This window comes from Aythya fuligula, chromosome 3, assembly GCF_009819795.1.
Source record: "Aythya fuligula isolate bAytFul2 chromosome 3, bAytFul2.pri, whole genome shotgun sequence".
Taxonomy (NCBI): domain Eukaryota; kingdom Metazoa; phylum Chordata; class Aves; order Anseriformes; family Anatidae; genus Aythya; species Aythya fuligula.
The window spans coordinates 34,095,188-34,112,531 of NC_045561.1; the positions used below are offsets into that span (position 1 = coordinate 34,095,188).

At 41.7% G+C, this 17,344-nt stretch overlaps 2 protein-coding genes across 3 annotated transcripts in view; one reads left to right on the forward strand and one right to left on the reverse strand.

Moving 5' to 3' along the window:
• GLP1R (glucagon like peptide 1 receptor) overlaps nucleotides 1–8,619 on the forward strand; it is a 102,388-nt gene extending 93,769 nt beyond the window's left edge. For both annotated transcript variants that reach the window (XM_032185099.1, XM_032185100.1), the window contains 2 exons: nucleotides 445–486; nucleotides 5,147–8,619. In XM_032185099.1, the coding sequence (XP_032040990.1) occupies nucleotides 445–486; nucleotides 5,147–5,314 (210 nt within the window). In that variant the 3' untranslated portion in view covers nucleotides 5,315–8,619. The remainder of the gene's footprint in view (nucleotides 1–444; nucleotides 487–5,146) is intronic.
• Nucleotides 8,620–9,472: 853 nt separating this feature from the next.
• On the reverse strand, nucleotides 9,473–10,346 carry SAYSD1 (SAYSVFN motif domain containing 1). Its single transcript, XM_032184955.1, has 2 exons — nucleotides 10,196–10,346; nucleotides 9,473–10,115 (listed from the first exon to the last, which is right to left on the reverse strand). The coding sequence occupies exons 1-2, from the start codon at nucleotides 10,343–10,345 to the stop codon at nucleotides 9,819–9,821; spliced, it is 447 nt and encodes a 148-aa protein (XP_032040846.1). The 5' UTR covers nucleotide 10,346; the 3' UTR covers nucleotides 9,473–9,818.
• Between the last annotated feature and the right edge of the window lie 6,998 nt (nucleotides 10,347–17,344).

The window sequence follows — 17,344 nt, forward strand, 5'->3', positions numbered from 1 at the left end:
TGATTTTTATTTAGCCGTTGCCTTAGGTAAAGCCATTTTAAAAGAATCTCCTTGTCTAAAGGAATCATTATTCTTCAAGTTTCCCTGCTCACCCACTCAATCCTTGTTTATCAAGCACAGAGCTGTACTTGAGCTCACTGTGAATTGTTCATATATGAAGTGTATATGGCTAGAAACAAGGTAAGGAAAAAGAAGGGGAAAGAATGGTTTGGAAAAAATGACAGAGCCTGAAGAAAACTGCAACTTACTTTTCCTAAGACTGTGTGCTTTAAGACTTTGTCTGGTCAAACTTCTCTGCCGTCAGATTGTCTCCATCTTTCACTCTTGTTTTTCTCTAACCATGGAACATGCTGGTATGAAGCTCACCCCTCTGCAGGCTTGCTTGGCAAAGTGGGACAACTGCTCTGCTCTACTCACTCCTCTTCTGTTTTTTGTTGATTTCAGGGGCTGATGGTTGCAATTCTTTACTGTTTCATCAATAATGAGGTAAGAGAGACACTAGGAGCTGTTCCAATTTGCCTTATCAGCATCCACTGTAGAAAAAGGAAATTGAAAATGGTCTTGAACTGCTAAATGGTCTTAAACTGCTAAAAGTTGTGTTCAGAGCTTTTTTTATTATTATTTTTATTTTACTTTTTCTGCAGATCCTCCTCTGTACAATTACACAGAATAACTCTTCAGACAAATGTTGGAAGGAATTCAGGCAGTATAATTTAGGGACACTATTTGTAGACATGAAATCTTGCAAGTTTCTTGCTCACAGTTGTATAGTTTTCACTGCTAGAACTTTCCTTTTATTGAGAATTAGAGCTGCTCTCCTTAATCCATCTCAAAGTGCTTCTGATTTGCTTGTTTTGATGAATGTGGGAGTAGAGCCCTTTTTATTTTGAGAACTCATCATCTAGCTGGTTAGGTTGTAGTCCTCACGGCGAATGTATAGTTTGGTTTAGTTTGGTTTCTGTGTGGCCCAGCTACTGACGATATCATGAAGCCCTCATTGAAATGGAGCACTGAACTTCAAGAAGTAGTGAGCCCTCCCAAAGGCTCAGAAGAAATAAAATCAGGGCTTTGAGTTAATTTGAATGAGTACTATCTTCTAGGGCATCTGCTGAATCCCAGCCCTGTTAGGGTAGAATATTGTTCAGTTTCTGTATTGCAGGAACCTCTCATGTTACCTTGTAAGTGATTATTATTATTCATTCACTCAGCAGCCAAGTTTGCAAGGGATGCAAACACCAGTAATTTGGCAGCACATTATTAATTCTAACGTACATCAGTGTGTTTTGCATTCATGCTAAACCTACTTTTAAATATGACACTGTAATCTAAGATCATCCATTGGGAGACAGGCTTCATCAAAAAACTGGAATCAATAGAAAAATATTCTAATTGTGTCATCATGGCCTGGCTGGAGTCAACAAAAAAGCAGCAGGCATCTTGAATGAAGGCCTGCAGGAGACTGTTCACTTTTGTAGCTGTGGGTTAATTTGGTTTAAGTCAATGTGTTAATTGTACTGTTTACAAAAATCAGAAGTGGGTAGCAGCAGGATTTGATCAAGTATGAGTTGGAGAATATTTGTTTAAAATTCCTTGCACAGCTTTACAGGTGTAAATCTTGAAATGAAGCACCGTCTGTTGCTGCATCATGCATTTATTTTGATTCACTTTAGCCTTTGCTGATACATCCCCTGTGCAGCTGCAGCCAGGTCTCTAGTGAGTAATACTGAATAATTTCCTCCATGAAATTTCATTCCTACAAGGGCAAAGTTACATCATAGCCCAATTGAATACAAACAAATTACCCGATACCAGGTACGCTTGCTTCTTTTGATGGACCTTTCTGTGAAGTAGCCTTCCTATGTTTCTAAGGGATCCTCCAAATCTCATGTTGTTCTACTTCTCTTGGGTTTGTAAAGTAACTAAAATGTAATCATAATGTGTTCAGCTTCACAGAAAGCTGAACAACGATCTAGGTTGAATTCTTTTGTTTGTTCCAGCTCTTGTTAAAAGAAGGGAAAAGAATTTTGTCAAGCTCAATCATCAACCCCCATAAAATAAATCCATGCAAAGAGTTTGATTATATTAAGTCTTTTCTATTACTTTCTTAAACTATATGCGAAATTCTTGGTTTTCAAACTATTATTCTTCTGACAGACTGTTTGTGCCTGAAGCCAATCCCCATTTGCAGTATGGACTGTATTTTTATTTTTGTTTGTGACTCAATGAGAGCTTTTTCCTTAACTATACTTCCTAAGGTTTTTGCAATTGCTGGTACCAGATCAGGGGTAGAAATAAAGCTAGAAGTTTTATTAGTTTCCTTTCATAGTATCTACTTAAAGAAAAACATTAAAATATGTTCATATTTCAGTCACATTTTAGCTGAAAGAATGGTAGTATTGCTCTGAAACAAACTGCAGGATCTCATCAGATTGCCTGTTATCACCAGTGTTATTTTGAAAATGAGCTGGGTTTAATATGATCAGTTTTTCTGCAGTTAGTGTTGCTTTCTATAAGAAATATTCTACCCAGAGAGATGCTGTGTTTTTCCACCAGAGTTAGTTTAAGCTGATTCGGGTTGCGTTCTCTATAGTCTTGCTTCTCTTTTTTGCCTTCTTCCTGTTGCAGTGGAAGTACACTCGAGTCTCTTCCACATTAAAATAACCTGTCCTAACTCTAGGACTCCTGACTTTTTTATTTACTGCCAACTTTTTCTTTTCATTGAGTATTCTCTATAGAGACTATCTATTGAACTCCTCCACCAGCTCCATTCCCTGTCATTTCAGATCAACTTTCCTTTCACTGTGATTTATTGACATGTTTTTTGCCAAAGTTTAACTTCTCTGCAATCACATTCCAGGCTCATTGCCACACTCAACATCCTTGCCCAGCAGCTGCATTAGTCTCAATCAGCTGCTCTCTGTGAGATACCTTTCCATCTTTAATCTCCATGACCGCCTTTTCCAGGTTCTGATACCTCTTCCCTTTCTCTTAAAAAAATTCTTCTTCCTCTTTCTTGTGTGAACTTTGCTCTTAGTTCCATTTTCCCTATATAGCTAATTTATGGGGAATCTCATCCATGCACAGAAGCTACTAGGCTATGATTTTTTTGCTGAAAGATTTGTACATCAGCTTCTGTGCTTAAGATCTACAAAATAAATCTTAACCTATGCTGCTGGTCACATCTTCACAGCCATTGAGGCAAAAATTCAGTTCAACGCTGACACCAAAGCTGCTCTTTACCCTTTTCCTAACCTCTGGAGAGAAAATTAATGTTGTCATCCACAGCCATTCCTAAGACATCATCTCTGATATGGTCTTTTATTCAGGTCTTTCCATTCACTTTATCTCAATCTTGCAGGCTATTTGTATCATAGCTCTAGGATACAACCTGTCACGTCCAGCCGGACTGAAGACTCATTTCCTTCCTTTGTCTGACTCTAAATACCCACTTGTATTGCTCATTGACTTAATCTGTCAGTAAGTACATTCATGTGCTCTTTCAGGGTCTACCTGTCAATGTCCAAAACTGCTTATTCCCAATGCTACCTATTAAATCAGAGGTTCTCCATGCCAACAACAGCGGTGGTAGTATGATCAATTATTGTCCTACAGACAATATAGTCTTTGCATTTCACTGTTTTCTGTTCTGTCTTTATCAAGATGTTCTTCCCAATTCTTATACGGCAAGGTATCTCTCACACACTATATTTTTCCTCGTGTCTTTGTGTAGCTTTTGACACAACCACCACCCACAGTAATCATGGTACAATACAAGTTTTTATCTCAGCATCTTTCCTTCTGTCCCATTTAGTTGTGATACCAGAGGGACAGATTCCACCCTCAGTAACACAGAAATGCGGTTGGTTTACAAACGCCTGTGTCAGGATAGTGCTTGTTAAAAGGGCTGTGGGTCAAAGTTGACAAGCACTGCTGGAGGTAACCATCAAAGGAAGACAATTGCCTGTGTAAGACCTTGCTTCTTTTTCTAGGGCTGCTTCCCAGTTTTAGTACTTGAAAATAAGCAGAGAAGAAAGCTTTACAGTAACTGGTTCCCTAGGAAGTTTCCCTCAGAGTATGAAGGTTTCAGCAGCCTGCATAGGATGACAGGCCTGTGTTGGAACTGCCAGCATTTAGTTAGTCTCTTAGTGGTCAGCACCAGACCCTAAAAGGAAGATAACAAAAAGGAACTCTCCAGAGAAGGCTCGCTTAAGTAACCTGCCCATATTGAACTTACTTCCAGGCTGAAGTACACACCCTAATGAATTGATTACTGTAGTTACACTCCTGCCTTTTTCTAAATAGAGTAAAAAATGTTCAATTTTATGTCCTCTGCCTTATGTGTTAAAAGCTAATGGAAGTTCTTACTTCAGTCAAGTGGCAAGAGCTTTGCCCATGGAACAGGAAGATCTAAATTCTGTTCTTGTTTGTGAAGTACAAAAAGCTGAAACCATGACAGTTGCAAAACCCTTGGTAAACTTCCATGTGAGTACAGCAGTTACACAGTTTAACCCAGAACCTATACCAGCTAGGTATGTAACTTTAAAAAAAACAGTACCTGCAAAAATACTCTAATTGTTATTTTAAAGGGGAAAGAATATACAGACTTCAATGAGCTAGTTTGTTGGTGTTTCAATTCTGAATAATCTTTGTAAAACAAACAAACAAAACCCCTAAATATTCAAAGAGTAAAAATAATCCCACACGATACTGTTCAAATGAAAACAGAAATTAAAGCAGAATTCTAGGAATACCTCTGGTGGCAGTACTAAGCTGGAAGCCAATCTTGTCAGTCATTTCATGACTGATATGCAGAATCAACTTAATTGTTAGTAGTGGTAGGGCATAGAGTACATTCACTATTGCAGCTGAATACTATTTAGAATAAAATACTGAAGATAACATTTCCTGGGACAATGTAGCTTTATGCAAGTGAATACCATCATTATCTTAAATATGGAATATCTTATGATGGACTAATGAGATAATTAGCTAATTTAAAACAGTAATATTTCAGATTTAAAGCATTGTCAGCTTTTCCGATCAGTGTGGTATGCTTATTTTTAACTTGCCCTTTTCTAATGGAATCATATAAAGGTCTGATTATTTCTACATTCATTCTTTTTATTTCCTTCTTTGGACCTATTAGGTTCAGATGGAGTTTCGGAAAAGCTGGGAGCGCTGGAGATTGGAACATTTGTATGTCCAGAGAGACAGCAGTATGAAACCTCTGAAGTGTCCAGCCAACAGCATCAGTAGCGGAGGCACAGTAGGCAGTAGTGTCTATGCTGCCACTTGCCAGGCCACATTCAGCTAAGATTTCTGAAGGTGAATCAGACTGAGAACAATGAACTGTATAATATACCTGAAAACCCTTAAATACCCAAGCAAGTGGCTTAAGTGTGTCATCTCCAGCAAGAAACTTAAGTATATGCTGCTCATTGCCTGCAGGCTGTTGGACAAAGGTTTCTAGGGAAAGCAATCTGCTAATATAATCAACACATCAGAGGAAAAATCGATCATGTCTAAAGTAAGTTAAAAGAGTTTCTTCCTATTTGCACGCAAGGCCTCCAGGTGTCCAAAACTTAAGCATAGCATTGATCCAGGCTGAAACCACGGGGTCAATGGCTTATTACTGTTGAGTGGGCGAGCTGAGTGATCAACTGATTAAATTACAAGGATACAGAATATGATTATTGCCAAAAAAAATTTAGACTTTTATGGGGATAGGGTAAGGTGCTATTACCAGTTTTAGAAAGAACTTAGTGGGACACAACATGTGTTTCAGGGGAGAATCAGTTTTGTAATACGCTTTCCAAATCTAAAGTTCAAAATATGCTTACCTGTTTTACTAGGTAGGTGAAGAACAGCATCCTGAAGATCCGTAACTGCAGCAGGTAGTGTGGTGTATGTTCCCGAGTGCTCTTTTTAAGCTTCACTTGAAAACCAAAACCAGTATCTAGTGGGGGGGCTCTTTTTTATTAATAGGTCTCTGTTGACACTGATATAAATATCCCCTGTATGCACGGTCCTTCAGCTTTTACATGGCACTCTGCCTCTCCAGCTGGGTGCAGAAGTCAACCTGCAGTCACAATTGGTCTTACCAGAGATCACCTGCTTGGGACAGATTTGGCACTTCGCATGGGCTCACTCTTCTCTGTTTTCTTCCCTAGCCCCCGTCTGATTTCTGCAGGCCCACGAGCTACCTGTCAGGTGCCCTACCCGGGGTGGCAGGCAAGTGGGTGTGTTTCACCGGGCACGTCAAGGGCTGTGCTTTCAGCACAGCGGACAGCTCTGGCTGCACACCACCTCCCCAGCTTGCCCTCAGTGGGGTTTGGGAAGCCCCCATGGTGCAGCAGCCCGAGCTCAATGGGCTTGTGTCGCCTGCTAGAATCTGTGAGGGCTCTCGCAGAATATGCATCTACACTGCTAATTAGCGGTTACCCTTGCTGCTGTTTACATGAGTTGCTGGAGAAAAAAATGAGGTACCTTTACAAGCAGACCTCGGTCCATTGTATCACTTAATAACAGACATTACGTATCTTTACTCAGCTTAGATATTCAGGCTCCCTTTACAACAGAGACAAGGTGCGAGATACGAGGTCAGAGAATATCCCTGCCCATAGCCTTACTGTAATGAGTAACTGTTATAGCCTAGCAGTTACACTGCTCAGCAGAGAGAAAAAGAACGTATTTTCAAGTCCCTCTTTGCACTTGGGTTCACATCCCCCAATGCCAAGAAAATTAACTGGATATGCTGGGATGTAATTCAGCATCTTCCCTGCCTGAAGCTAGATTGCTTTGCATGGAATTATTTAATCATTGTATTAGAATTCAAATTGCCAACAGGGTGGATTAGTTTTGTAATCAGCAGGTTAGAATCAAATTACAGAGGATAGGTTACCTTCTTCTGCTATAATGCTTATAATTTTGCTCCAGGGAAAAAGCCAGACACATTTGTAGAAATCCACCACAGTTCTCAGGCTGGTTTCTGGCTGCTTAGCATGCTGGCTTCTATGCAGGCCATTCCCAGGCTGTCCCTTCATAACTTCAGCTGCAGAGCTGACCTTGGAATGAAGCACCTCAGGTTCGTCTGTAAATTTAATACCTAGTTTCTACATTGACACCATTAATACAATGCCTGACTACTACATATGTAACCTAATTGCTGTCCTGAAATTTAATTAATTAGCTTCTTGTATGTTGAGCATACCTGATGTTTCTACTTAACATCTACCATTAAGTGCTTTGATAGGAAAAGTGGTAAAATTAGTTATTGGTAGGTGAAAAGGTGGTAACAGATTAAATAAATATCTGTGTGATAATGCACACTGAAGGGACTGATTTCACCCATGAATAGTCAAGATAGGGTGCTAGTTTTCCAGGGCCCTGCTTGGTTGTGTGCAAACCCAGAAAAAATGTTCCTGCTACTTGCACAGCTGTTAGCAAAATTAATTTTGCTATAGCAATAGGAAGTTATAGATGCATTGTAACACACTGTTTTGCTGGGAAAAAAAAGTATACATACCAAATGAAAGCGAATAGACAGGAATAGACAGCAAAGTCCTTACAGGTGTGGCACCAAATCTGTACTTAGTTGCCGTCACAAAACTTGACATGCTTTTGAGCTACTAGGCTCCTTTTACCCCTCCCAGTGTCACTTAAAAACTGAGGGCTTTGGGCCTATTGGAATAACTCCGGCACCAGCTGTCAAACTTACCTTCTTACATTATGACTTGTTAGAAACCAGGAGGGAAAAAAAAGGGTATGTTAGATGACCAGAGTTTTGATGTTTTTGGTTTTTTTTTCCTCTCCAATTAAGCTCTTGTTTCTTCAAGCCCTTTAATATCCCCTTGACACAACAGTGAAACAACTCAGTGAAAGGAATTGCCACCAAAGCAGCGTAACAGTAATATATTTTGAGAAATACTTCCAGCAAGGCCTAAACAATGATTTCTACATCACACTTTATCTACTTCAGTAAAATCTTTTACAAGCCTATGTTGTTATTCATGACATCTCCATTTCAGAATTTATAACATGCATTTATTTGAGTAGCATGAAATAAGCAAAGCAGCACAAAGCACTGGAACAGATGAATTGTATTTTTATTTCTTGTGCCTTTCAGCTTCATGCTCATTTACTGTGGTAACGTGTTTCATAAAGTATTAAATAGAACAGTCTATAAATTCACCTGGACATTATGTAATTAGTTTATAGCAAATGAAAACTTTATTTCCATTATTGCTGCTATAAAGTTTCATAATTTCATGGATGTTACCTTATTTTTAATATTTATTTGCATGTCTTTCCTTGTTTAAAAGAACACCCACAGGATCTGTGAAACATGTCAGATTACCAACTTCCCATAAACGTTTATTTTTATCCTTGTGAATAAAGATTCAACTCACAAAATTCCGTCACTTACTGGTGTATTTATTTTTTTTTGTCATGTGACTATTTCTTACTTCTTAATTACTATAACATTTTCTAAGAATGTAAAGGCTTACACTTCATGGAAGCAAAGGTTTTATTTGTACCACCATGTCCAGTACAACTGCTCTTTACCTGCAAAAGCTGTATTAATTAAGAACAAAATGGAGCACATTATCTGTACAGAGTCAGAAGGAATCATCAGAAAGAGTGAGAATTCCGCAGGTTTTTGCATCTCAGCTAGAGGATGGCAGAACATGTGGAAATGAGAAAATTCTGTGCTTGGCTTTAAGAAGCGGCATTTGGAATTTATACAACAGACCAGTACTAGAAGTACTGCGGAGAGGTATTGAAAGATGCTTGGCATTGTTAAACATATTATTTGTACTTTAATCTATTACTCTCCGGTTCAACTGAACTTGACAAATGCTTCCTTTTGTTTCCTTAACAAATGACAGAACCTGTAGTAACTCAATCCTTAACACTGTAAATCACTGTTAAAATACAAAAGGCATAATAAAACAGGATTTGAAAGAGCAAGCTGTGATTTTTGTTCTTGACTCAGTACTCAGAGGCATAAACTCTATTAGCTGCTCTTCACTATAGCAATATAAATGATTTGTTTCAATGTTTTGTTCCTATATTTTAGAAATACCAGTGGATCACACAGAAAGTGTATGGAGTGATTGGAAGAGGCATCACCAGCTGTGCTATGGTGTTAAAAAAAAAAAAAAAAAAAAAAGACAATCCAGTGACAGGGGAAATCCCTTTCTATCTGAGGGCTTCCTGCATTTCCACATCTGCTGCAAGTTGACCCTAAATTTAAAAAATGATGAATAAAAAAAAATACATTATCTGTCAGGAATAATAATCAAACCTTTTGCCCTACACTGCAGATGATAAAAGCTGTCACTTGAAGTGAACAGGGAACTTGCATCAAAATCAGATGTGTTAGATGAAACTCACGAGTGTGAACAGAAGCACCAGCCTCAGTTGTACTTATACTGCCTCATGTCTTCAACAAGTGGGTTCCAGACAGAGCTGGGAAAGAAGAGGAGTTAATCACTTTATTAAAGCTGTTGTCGAGCGGCAGCCTTCCTGCCACCACTGTTAAGGCTTCCAGGTGCAGAAACTGACCAGCTTCCAAGCTGTCGGCCAGCTGCGCGAGGCCGTGCCCCCCGCAGCCCTTCCAGCACCGCTCAGACCAGCTGCCTGCCGCTTCGCTGCCTGCCAGCCGGGCCCGGGGCCACCCCCCAGGAAAGGAGACCAGAGCTACGCTTTGCTACGGCTTTATTCGAGTCCGCGCCGCGCTCGGGGCCGGCCCCTTCCCTCCTCGTCCCGCAGCCTGTCGGTGCGGAGGCGAGGGGGCCGTGCCCGCCGGCCAGGCGCTACCTCCCGGCGGCCGGCCGGTAGTGCAGCTCCCGCTCCAGCTGCTCGGCCGTCAGCGTCCCGGCGATGGGGGTGCAGCCGGGGTTGAACACGGAGTAGGCGCTCAGCTCGCCCGGCCGCCGCTCGCCGGGGCCGCGGGTGCCGGCGTACATCCAGTAGAGGAGGGAGACGACGAAGAAGGGCAGCCCCAGCTCCAGCTCGGCGAACAGCGCCAGCAGCACGGCCCACAGCACCACCTTCAGCGCCAGCACCAGCAGCGGCCGCGCCGGCTCCGTCGCCGCCGGGACGGGACGGGGCTGTGGAGGCAGCAGCGAGGAGCGGGGTCAGGCACCAACCCTCCGCCGCACGCCCCCTACCCGCACACCGCTGCGCTCACCTGGCCGCCGCGATCCGGGCCCTCCGAGGCCTCCGGAGCCGCGGCCTTTCCCGGCGGCTCCTCGGAGCGCGGCGGGAGGCGGGCGGCGGCAGAGCTGGTGCCGCGGGCGGCCCGAAAGCGGGCGAGGCGCTGCTCCACGGCAGCCGACATGGCCGCCCCGCGGCTGCGCAAGGGCGGGGCAGCGGCCGCGCCTGTGACGCCTCAGCGGAGGGCGGGCGGGGCACGGGGGCAGGGTCGTGCGCGCCGCCCTGCGGGCCGGCCGGAGCAGGGAGACAAATTGCGGGGGCTCCCAGCGCTGTCAAAACCGAATTTCGGAGGTTTTGGGCCTCTGAAAACACGGGGAGACGGACAGATGGGTCGTCGCGTCTTTCCGTGCAGAATGGGTAGCAGAGCCCACCACGTAGCTCTGAAAAAAAGTTGGAAGTGACTGAAAGCCTCCCCTTTTTCTTTCCTTTTTTTTATTTTTAAACCTTAAAGACTAATGTCAACACCAAAAAGAAGAGGAAACAGAGGGAAGAAAGCACGGGGTGACCAAAGGACGCACAGGGAGAATGAGGGGTCAGCTGCTGTGGTGACTCCAGCATTTGTATTGACGCCTGGGCGGCCATTTTGTGAAAACGCCGGGCAGCACCAGAAGGGGCAGCAACATGGCGGGCACACGTGTTGGGCCCTGCACAAAGCCCTGGTCATTTGGCTTCTCCTAGGTGGCTGCTCCTCTCAGGAAGGCTGAGAGGCACCAGGGATGACCCAGCACCACCCTGCTCCCGGCCATGGAGAAAAAGACATGATGGCCAAGCCAGCAGGGCCCCACAGAAGTAGGCTCTGCACGGTAGCACATACAGACAGGCCCATCCTTCTCTCTGTTTAACCAAAAAAATTAAACTCAGGAGAAGCAGCCCTGTCACATTGTCTTTCAGCTATCATTACAGCTGAGAAATAGAAAATTATTTACAGGAGCTTGCTCTTAGCCTCCAGAGTAAAGCATTTATCACTTTCCAGCAGTAATAGTTACCAATGAGACATCATTTCATCCTGCAGTGCTGTTTCCAGTCACTTATAGCTTTCTCAGAAGTGACCTTTAGGGCTGAATATCTCATGCATGTGTCAGCCTAGAAGTAAACATGAGAAGTCTAATAAAAACAATTTGGGTGTTCTTAAGTTATCTTAATGTGGAAAATTTTATTATTATTTTTTTTTCCAACTAAATCATTTTTCAAATGCCTATTTTATGCTTGGTTACAAAATAACTTCTCTTTCAACCTTCAGATTTTGAAAAACGTGCCACAGTGAATGACATTTTTCTCTTTATTTGTGGAAATTTGATTTTGAAATCACAATCCAAAAAAAAAAATGCGTTAGGATATTCTGCACATGACATTATTCGATTTTGATTTTTTTTTCTTCCTCTTACACTACTGCTCATGAAAACAATGCCTCCAAGTGATGGATAATTCCATACTTTATGCTCTGCATGTGTCATTAGTCAAACTAATAGTTAAAGCTGAGTTTAATTTTACTCAAAATTTACTGTTTTAGCATGTTTTTGCTCGCATGCAAATACCTATTTTATGGCTTTGTTGAGCTACCTATATTACCATGTATTGTTAGAAAACACATAAAAGAGTGCCATTAATCATGCCTTTGAAGTGTAAGTGCACTACAGTAACATCATCCATAAATGAGTTTTACACAGGAAATACCTGAACAAATTTTATACATTGGGTCTTAATGACTTCAGCAGATCATCTTTGTAAATGAACAGCTTCATTTAATAGATAGGGTTTTTTTGTTTGTTTAACAAACCATCTGGACAATTTATTCCCAACTCCAATGCTTACAAGGGTTCTGGACATTTCAGCAAGCCCTATCTTTGTATCCTCTGCTAGTGACTGGAAGGGCAGGAGAGTGCATTGAGAATTGGAGGAACAATTCTTTGCGATGTTCGAATTGCTTAGTGCCTTTCTCCCTGTGTATAAGAAAAACAAGTTAACCATAGGTTTTTGTAGTGTGTAGTGTTTAGGCAAGCTAGACGCCTGGAAGTCTCTGGGCCCCAATGGGATGCACCAGAGGGTGCTGGGGGAGTTGGCGGATGTGATTGCTGGGCCACTTTCCATCATCTATCAGCAGTCATGGTCATAGAGATTGGTCCCGGATGACTGGAGACTTCCTAATGTGACACCCATCTATTAAAAGGGTCATAAGGAGGACCTGAGGAACTACAGGCCTGTCAGCCTTACCTCAGTGCCAGGAAAGGTGATGGAATAGGTCATCTTGAATGCAACCACAGAGCATATGTGGGACAACTGGGGGATCAGGCCCAGTCAGCATGGGTTCATGAAAGGCAAGTCCTGCCTGACCAACCTCATCTTCTTCTATGACCAGGTGACCTTGCTGGTGGATGAGGGAAAGGCTGTTGACGTAGTCTACCTAGACTTCAGCAAGGCCTTTGACATGGTATCCCATAGTATTCTAGAGAATCTGGAGGCCCATGGCTCGGACAGGCACACTCTTTGCTGGGTTAGAAAGTGGCTGGACAGCCACGCCCAGGCAGTAGAGGTGAACGGAGTGAAATCCAGCTGGCGACAGGTCACCAGTGGTGTTCCCCAGGGGTCAGTGTTGAGGCCCGTTCCCTTTAATATCTTTATTGATGACTTGGATGAGGGAATTGAGGGCACCTTCAGTAAGTTTGCAGACAACACCAAGTTGGGGGGAAATGTTGATCTTCCGGAGGGTAGAAAGGTCCTGCATAGGGACTGGAACAGGACAGGTTGATGGGCAGAGGCCAATGGGATAAGGTTCAACAAGGCTAAGTGCCGGGTCCTGCACACTGGCCACAACAACCCCATGAAACGCTACAGGCTTGGGGTAGAGTGGCTGGAAAGCTTTGCAGAGGAAATGGATCTGGGGGTATTGGTCAACACTTGCCTGAACATGAGCCGGCAGTGTGAATAGTGTGGCTGGCAGGACCAGGGAGGTGATCGTCCCCCTGTACTCTGCTCTGGTAAGGCCGCACCTTGAGTACTGTGTTCAGTTTTGGGACCCTCACTTCAAGAAAGACATTTAGGCCCTGGAACATGTCCAGGGAAGGGCTACAAAGCTGGTGTAGGGCCTGGAACACAAGTGCCATGAGGAGCAGTTGAGGGAACTGGGGTTGTTTCGTCTGGAGAAGAGGAGGCTCAGGAGACACCTTCTTTCTCTCTATCTACAATACCTGAAAGGAAGTTGTGGGGAGCTGGGGGTCAGCCTCTTCTCACAGGTAACTAGTGATAGGACTAGAAGGAATGGCCTCAAGTTGCGCCAGGGGAGGTTTAGGTTGGACATTAGGAGACATTTCTTCTCAGAAGGAGCAGTCAGGCATTGGAACGGGTTGCCCAGGGAGGTGGTGAAGTCACTGTCCCTGGGGGTGTTCAAGGAGAAGTTGGACCTGGTGCTTAGGGACATGGTTTAGTGGGTGACATTGGTCATAGGGCAATGGTTGGACCAGATAATCTTGAAGGTCTTTTCCAACCTTAATGATTCTATGATACTAATATTGTGGGACAAGTCTTGCACCCATATGCTGCAGCTAAGTAAATGTTTAATCAAAAAATTGGGGTGCTATTGATAGATCTCTAATGCTTTATTCTTGATAACTGAAATTCTAGAACTTCCCATAAGCTTCTAGGAGGCAGCATTAAGATCATCTCAAAAATGTGCAGTTCTTTTGGCTTGGTTTTATGCTAAATCATAATCGCCATATCTTGTGCAATATTTGTCAGGAGAAAAAAAAATGTTATTCTTTATAAATTTCCAACACAACAGTTCTGCCTTTTCCTTTACTCCAGCTACCGACTTTTCATTACTTTTTAATATTTATGGTGTAAAAGAATCTGCCAATTCAACGTCTTCCTCTCAGCCAATTAGCAGCAGCTTAAGGGATCACCTTTTTGATAGTTGGGAACTGCCAAACCATTAGCAACTGTGGACATTGCAAGATTGACTGCAAGTCAGCAAAAGAACAGGAGACGAAGCAGCTGGTGAAAAAAGTGACACAACTAGAAAACTGCCAAAGCTGTGTCCAGAGTACACTGACTTTATTTTTGCATGGGGCAACTGCATACTTCTTCTGAATTAATATTCAAGCTTCTCTGCTCCTTCTAGCTCCTTCAGAAAGCAAGAAAACCGAAAACTAATTTGGGGAAATATTTTACATGACAGAAGGCATTAGAACTCTTTGTGGCAAAATATAAAACCAATGGAGTTGATAAGAGCTAAGTGTTGATAGCAATGTTTGGATCCTGTGGCAGCCTTTGCTTTTGTCACAGCAGCAGCCTATCACCAGCACATCTTGGCATCAGCAACCTGTTTATTCAACATTACAGGCTCAGGGCCTTTGCCTAATGTTGCTTCTTACTTCCTACAGCTGCAGTTATCTCTTTGAGTCAAGTTCATGCACGCCAGCTTTTTCAGATATATCAACAGTAATCAAGTGACATTAATTCTCTTGATGGATTAATATAATTCATTGACAGGAGCTTTCTCCTTCATGATATAAGCATCCACACAACACACTGGCTTGCTAAGTGCCATAAATGCAGAAAGAAGGGCAACCCATTATTAATATAATGACCTAACTTAATTAGTTCATTGGAGCTGAGGGAGCATTAGCTTTGGTTGTTGAGGACTTGGGGAACATGTATAAAGTAGATTGGAGTGCACAGACTCATACTTGTCTAATTCCATACAGAGCTTTCTGCATATCCATTTACTAATCATTTCTAAGCTGCAGATTAGAGATGTTTCCTTTGTAAAAAATAGAAACTAATTTTACTTCCTAAAATAGCAGTATGAGGGTACTTTGCATTTAGACTTAAAGGAAATATTTTGTCTGTCTTTTTATTTAATCAGTTTAGGTTCTGAATTGCAGATTTCCACATCTGCATGGTTTCAAAATGTGTGCACTTGTGTATTCAACAGTGCATACTAAAAGGAGCTATTAGCACTTGCATTCCTGCTTTATATGCCAAAATGCTTTATATTTAAACACATTAAAATATGGGCATAGCAGAGTTATTAATGTTTCCATCACAACTATCTGAAATGTTCCTTATCATTTCGTGGGAAGCTTCCATTTGAAGAAATGAACACAGTAAATATCCCTTACTATTACAATGTCAACTGTAGATTGGAGACGTTTAGTAAAGTTGTTTTAACAGAAAAGGGAGAAAAACTATTTTATCATTTTTTGTGAGGACTGCCTCATTATATTCACAACGTGAATATAAAAAGGCAAAAAAGGCAAAAGGCAAAGTTTTGAAAATTTGTATAAAGCTTCAAAAGATCATAATGCAGCCTTTTGATTTTTATCATATAACAGATAGATTGGGGAAAAAAATGCAGCTGCTGCCTGAAGTTCCTATTACTCAGTTAAGTGAAAGGAACCCAAATTTACGTCATCTGTCTGTCAATATTGATATGTCGGCTTTAACCACTGCACTCTTCTCAAGGCTTCTTTAAACAACAACCACCACAAAACTTTGTAAATTAACTATCAAAGAAATATATCAGACTTTCACTTTGGAGGGAAGGGTGATTTTTTGTTTTGTTTATTTTTTTATGTTACCACAATGGTCCATAATGAGAACTCCTGGACGTTGCCTCAGTCCAGTTAACTAGCAGCATTATCCTCACATTACAGACAAGGAAAATAAAATAAGAGAACCTCAGATAACTTCTTAAAACCAGTTCTAGCCCTGAGTTCTGGTTCAACACCTGTTTCCTTCAAGTCCATTGGAGTTGAAAGCATAGAAAATGCTATACAGCAGAAGATGGATAAAGACTGAGGAAGGCAAAAATGTAATACATTACCTCCCTAAACACGTACACACTGAGTCTCCAGGAGTCTTTCATTAAGAATACACCATAAACTTTAACGGTCGCATTGGCTGCTTGTTTCATATAGCCACTTCCATGAAAGCACGAAGAGCAGCAGAGCACTGACAGATTTGATTTTTAGAGGATCAGAATGCTCAGAAATTCTTTGCAGCATTTTCTCCTGCCTTCCCATCACTGCCTTGTATGATCAGGCAGATCATCATCATCCAAAACAGATGTTCTGTCATCACATTTGGCAATGTACATTCCAGTCAGCTGGTTGGAGCCTCAGGCTCTTGCTGACAGATTTACCTATAAGCAATCCAAATGTGGGTGAGGCTGCACCTGCAACCCTGAGATAGGTATACCAGGCATTAGGGCTTAATGCTGTTTCTTAATTCCCACAAATTATTCAGCACAACACAAGATGAAGGAGGAAGACATCATGGCAATCCTATTCTTCCTTGGCTCTAAATGAAAGAAATTATCTTACTTAAACCAAAATAGTTGTATGTGTACATCTCACACAACCTACAGGACATAAATCCAAACTATTACATCTGACAAACTATCAGATTGTTGGGAAATACTATCACTTTACTCTTCTTGCCAATTTCTACTTATTGTCAACTCATCTTAGCCCCAACACTTGCACTGGATTTTGGAATATTTACAATGATTACCATCAGAAGTGAAACTCCTTTGTAAGATGACACCTAGTAGATGACAAAAGGTTAGCGGTAAAGCGTTCCCTATTCTTTTCAAAAATAGGAATAAACTAGCAAATCCACCAAGAGAACAGTATGACCTAAGAAAACACGTTTCCAAGTTGCTATTTAAATGCATGATATATATTTTATTCCAAAATATGCTAGAGAATAGTCTGTTATTTACAGTATTTTTCATATCAGTATTTGTTCTAACAAATGGAATGAAGGTTTAGAAGGAGACCTATGTGAGACAAATTGGAAAAAGAAAAGCAAGAACTAAATAAGTCTTAATTCCATGAAAGACAAAGGGAGTCTTTACTAAATGCTGAAAGCTAGTAAAAGGCAATTTTACCTATTGATACAGATTAATAACTATTTGAATTAAATACATTGCCAACCCTGTATTGAAAAAAATAATAATAATAATCACCACACACACACACAGAAAAAATAAAAAAGCCATATTCCAGAATCCAGTGTGTAATGCCGGAGCCTACCTTCAACATCTTCAGAAATGCAAAAAGCCTCAGCACGCCACCAGTTACCACTTTCTCTTCCATGCCTTGCGCTAGAAACAATACAGTTG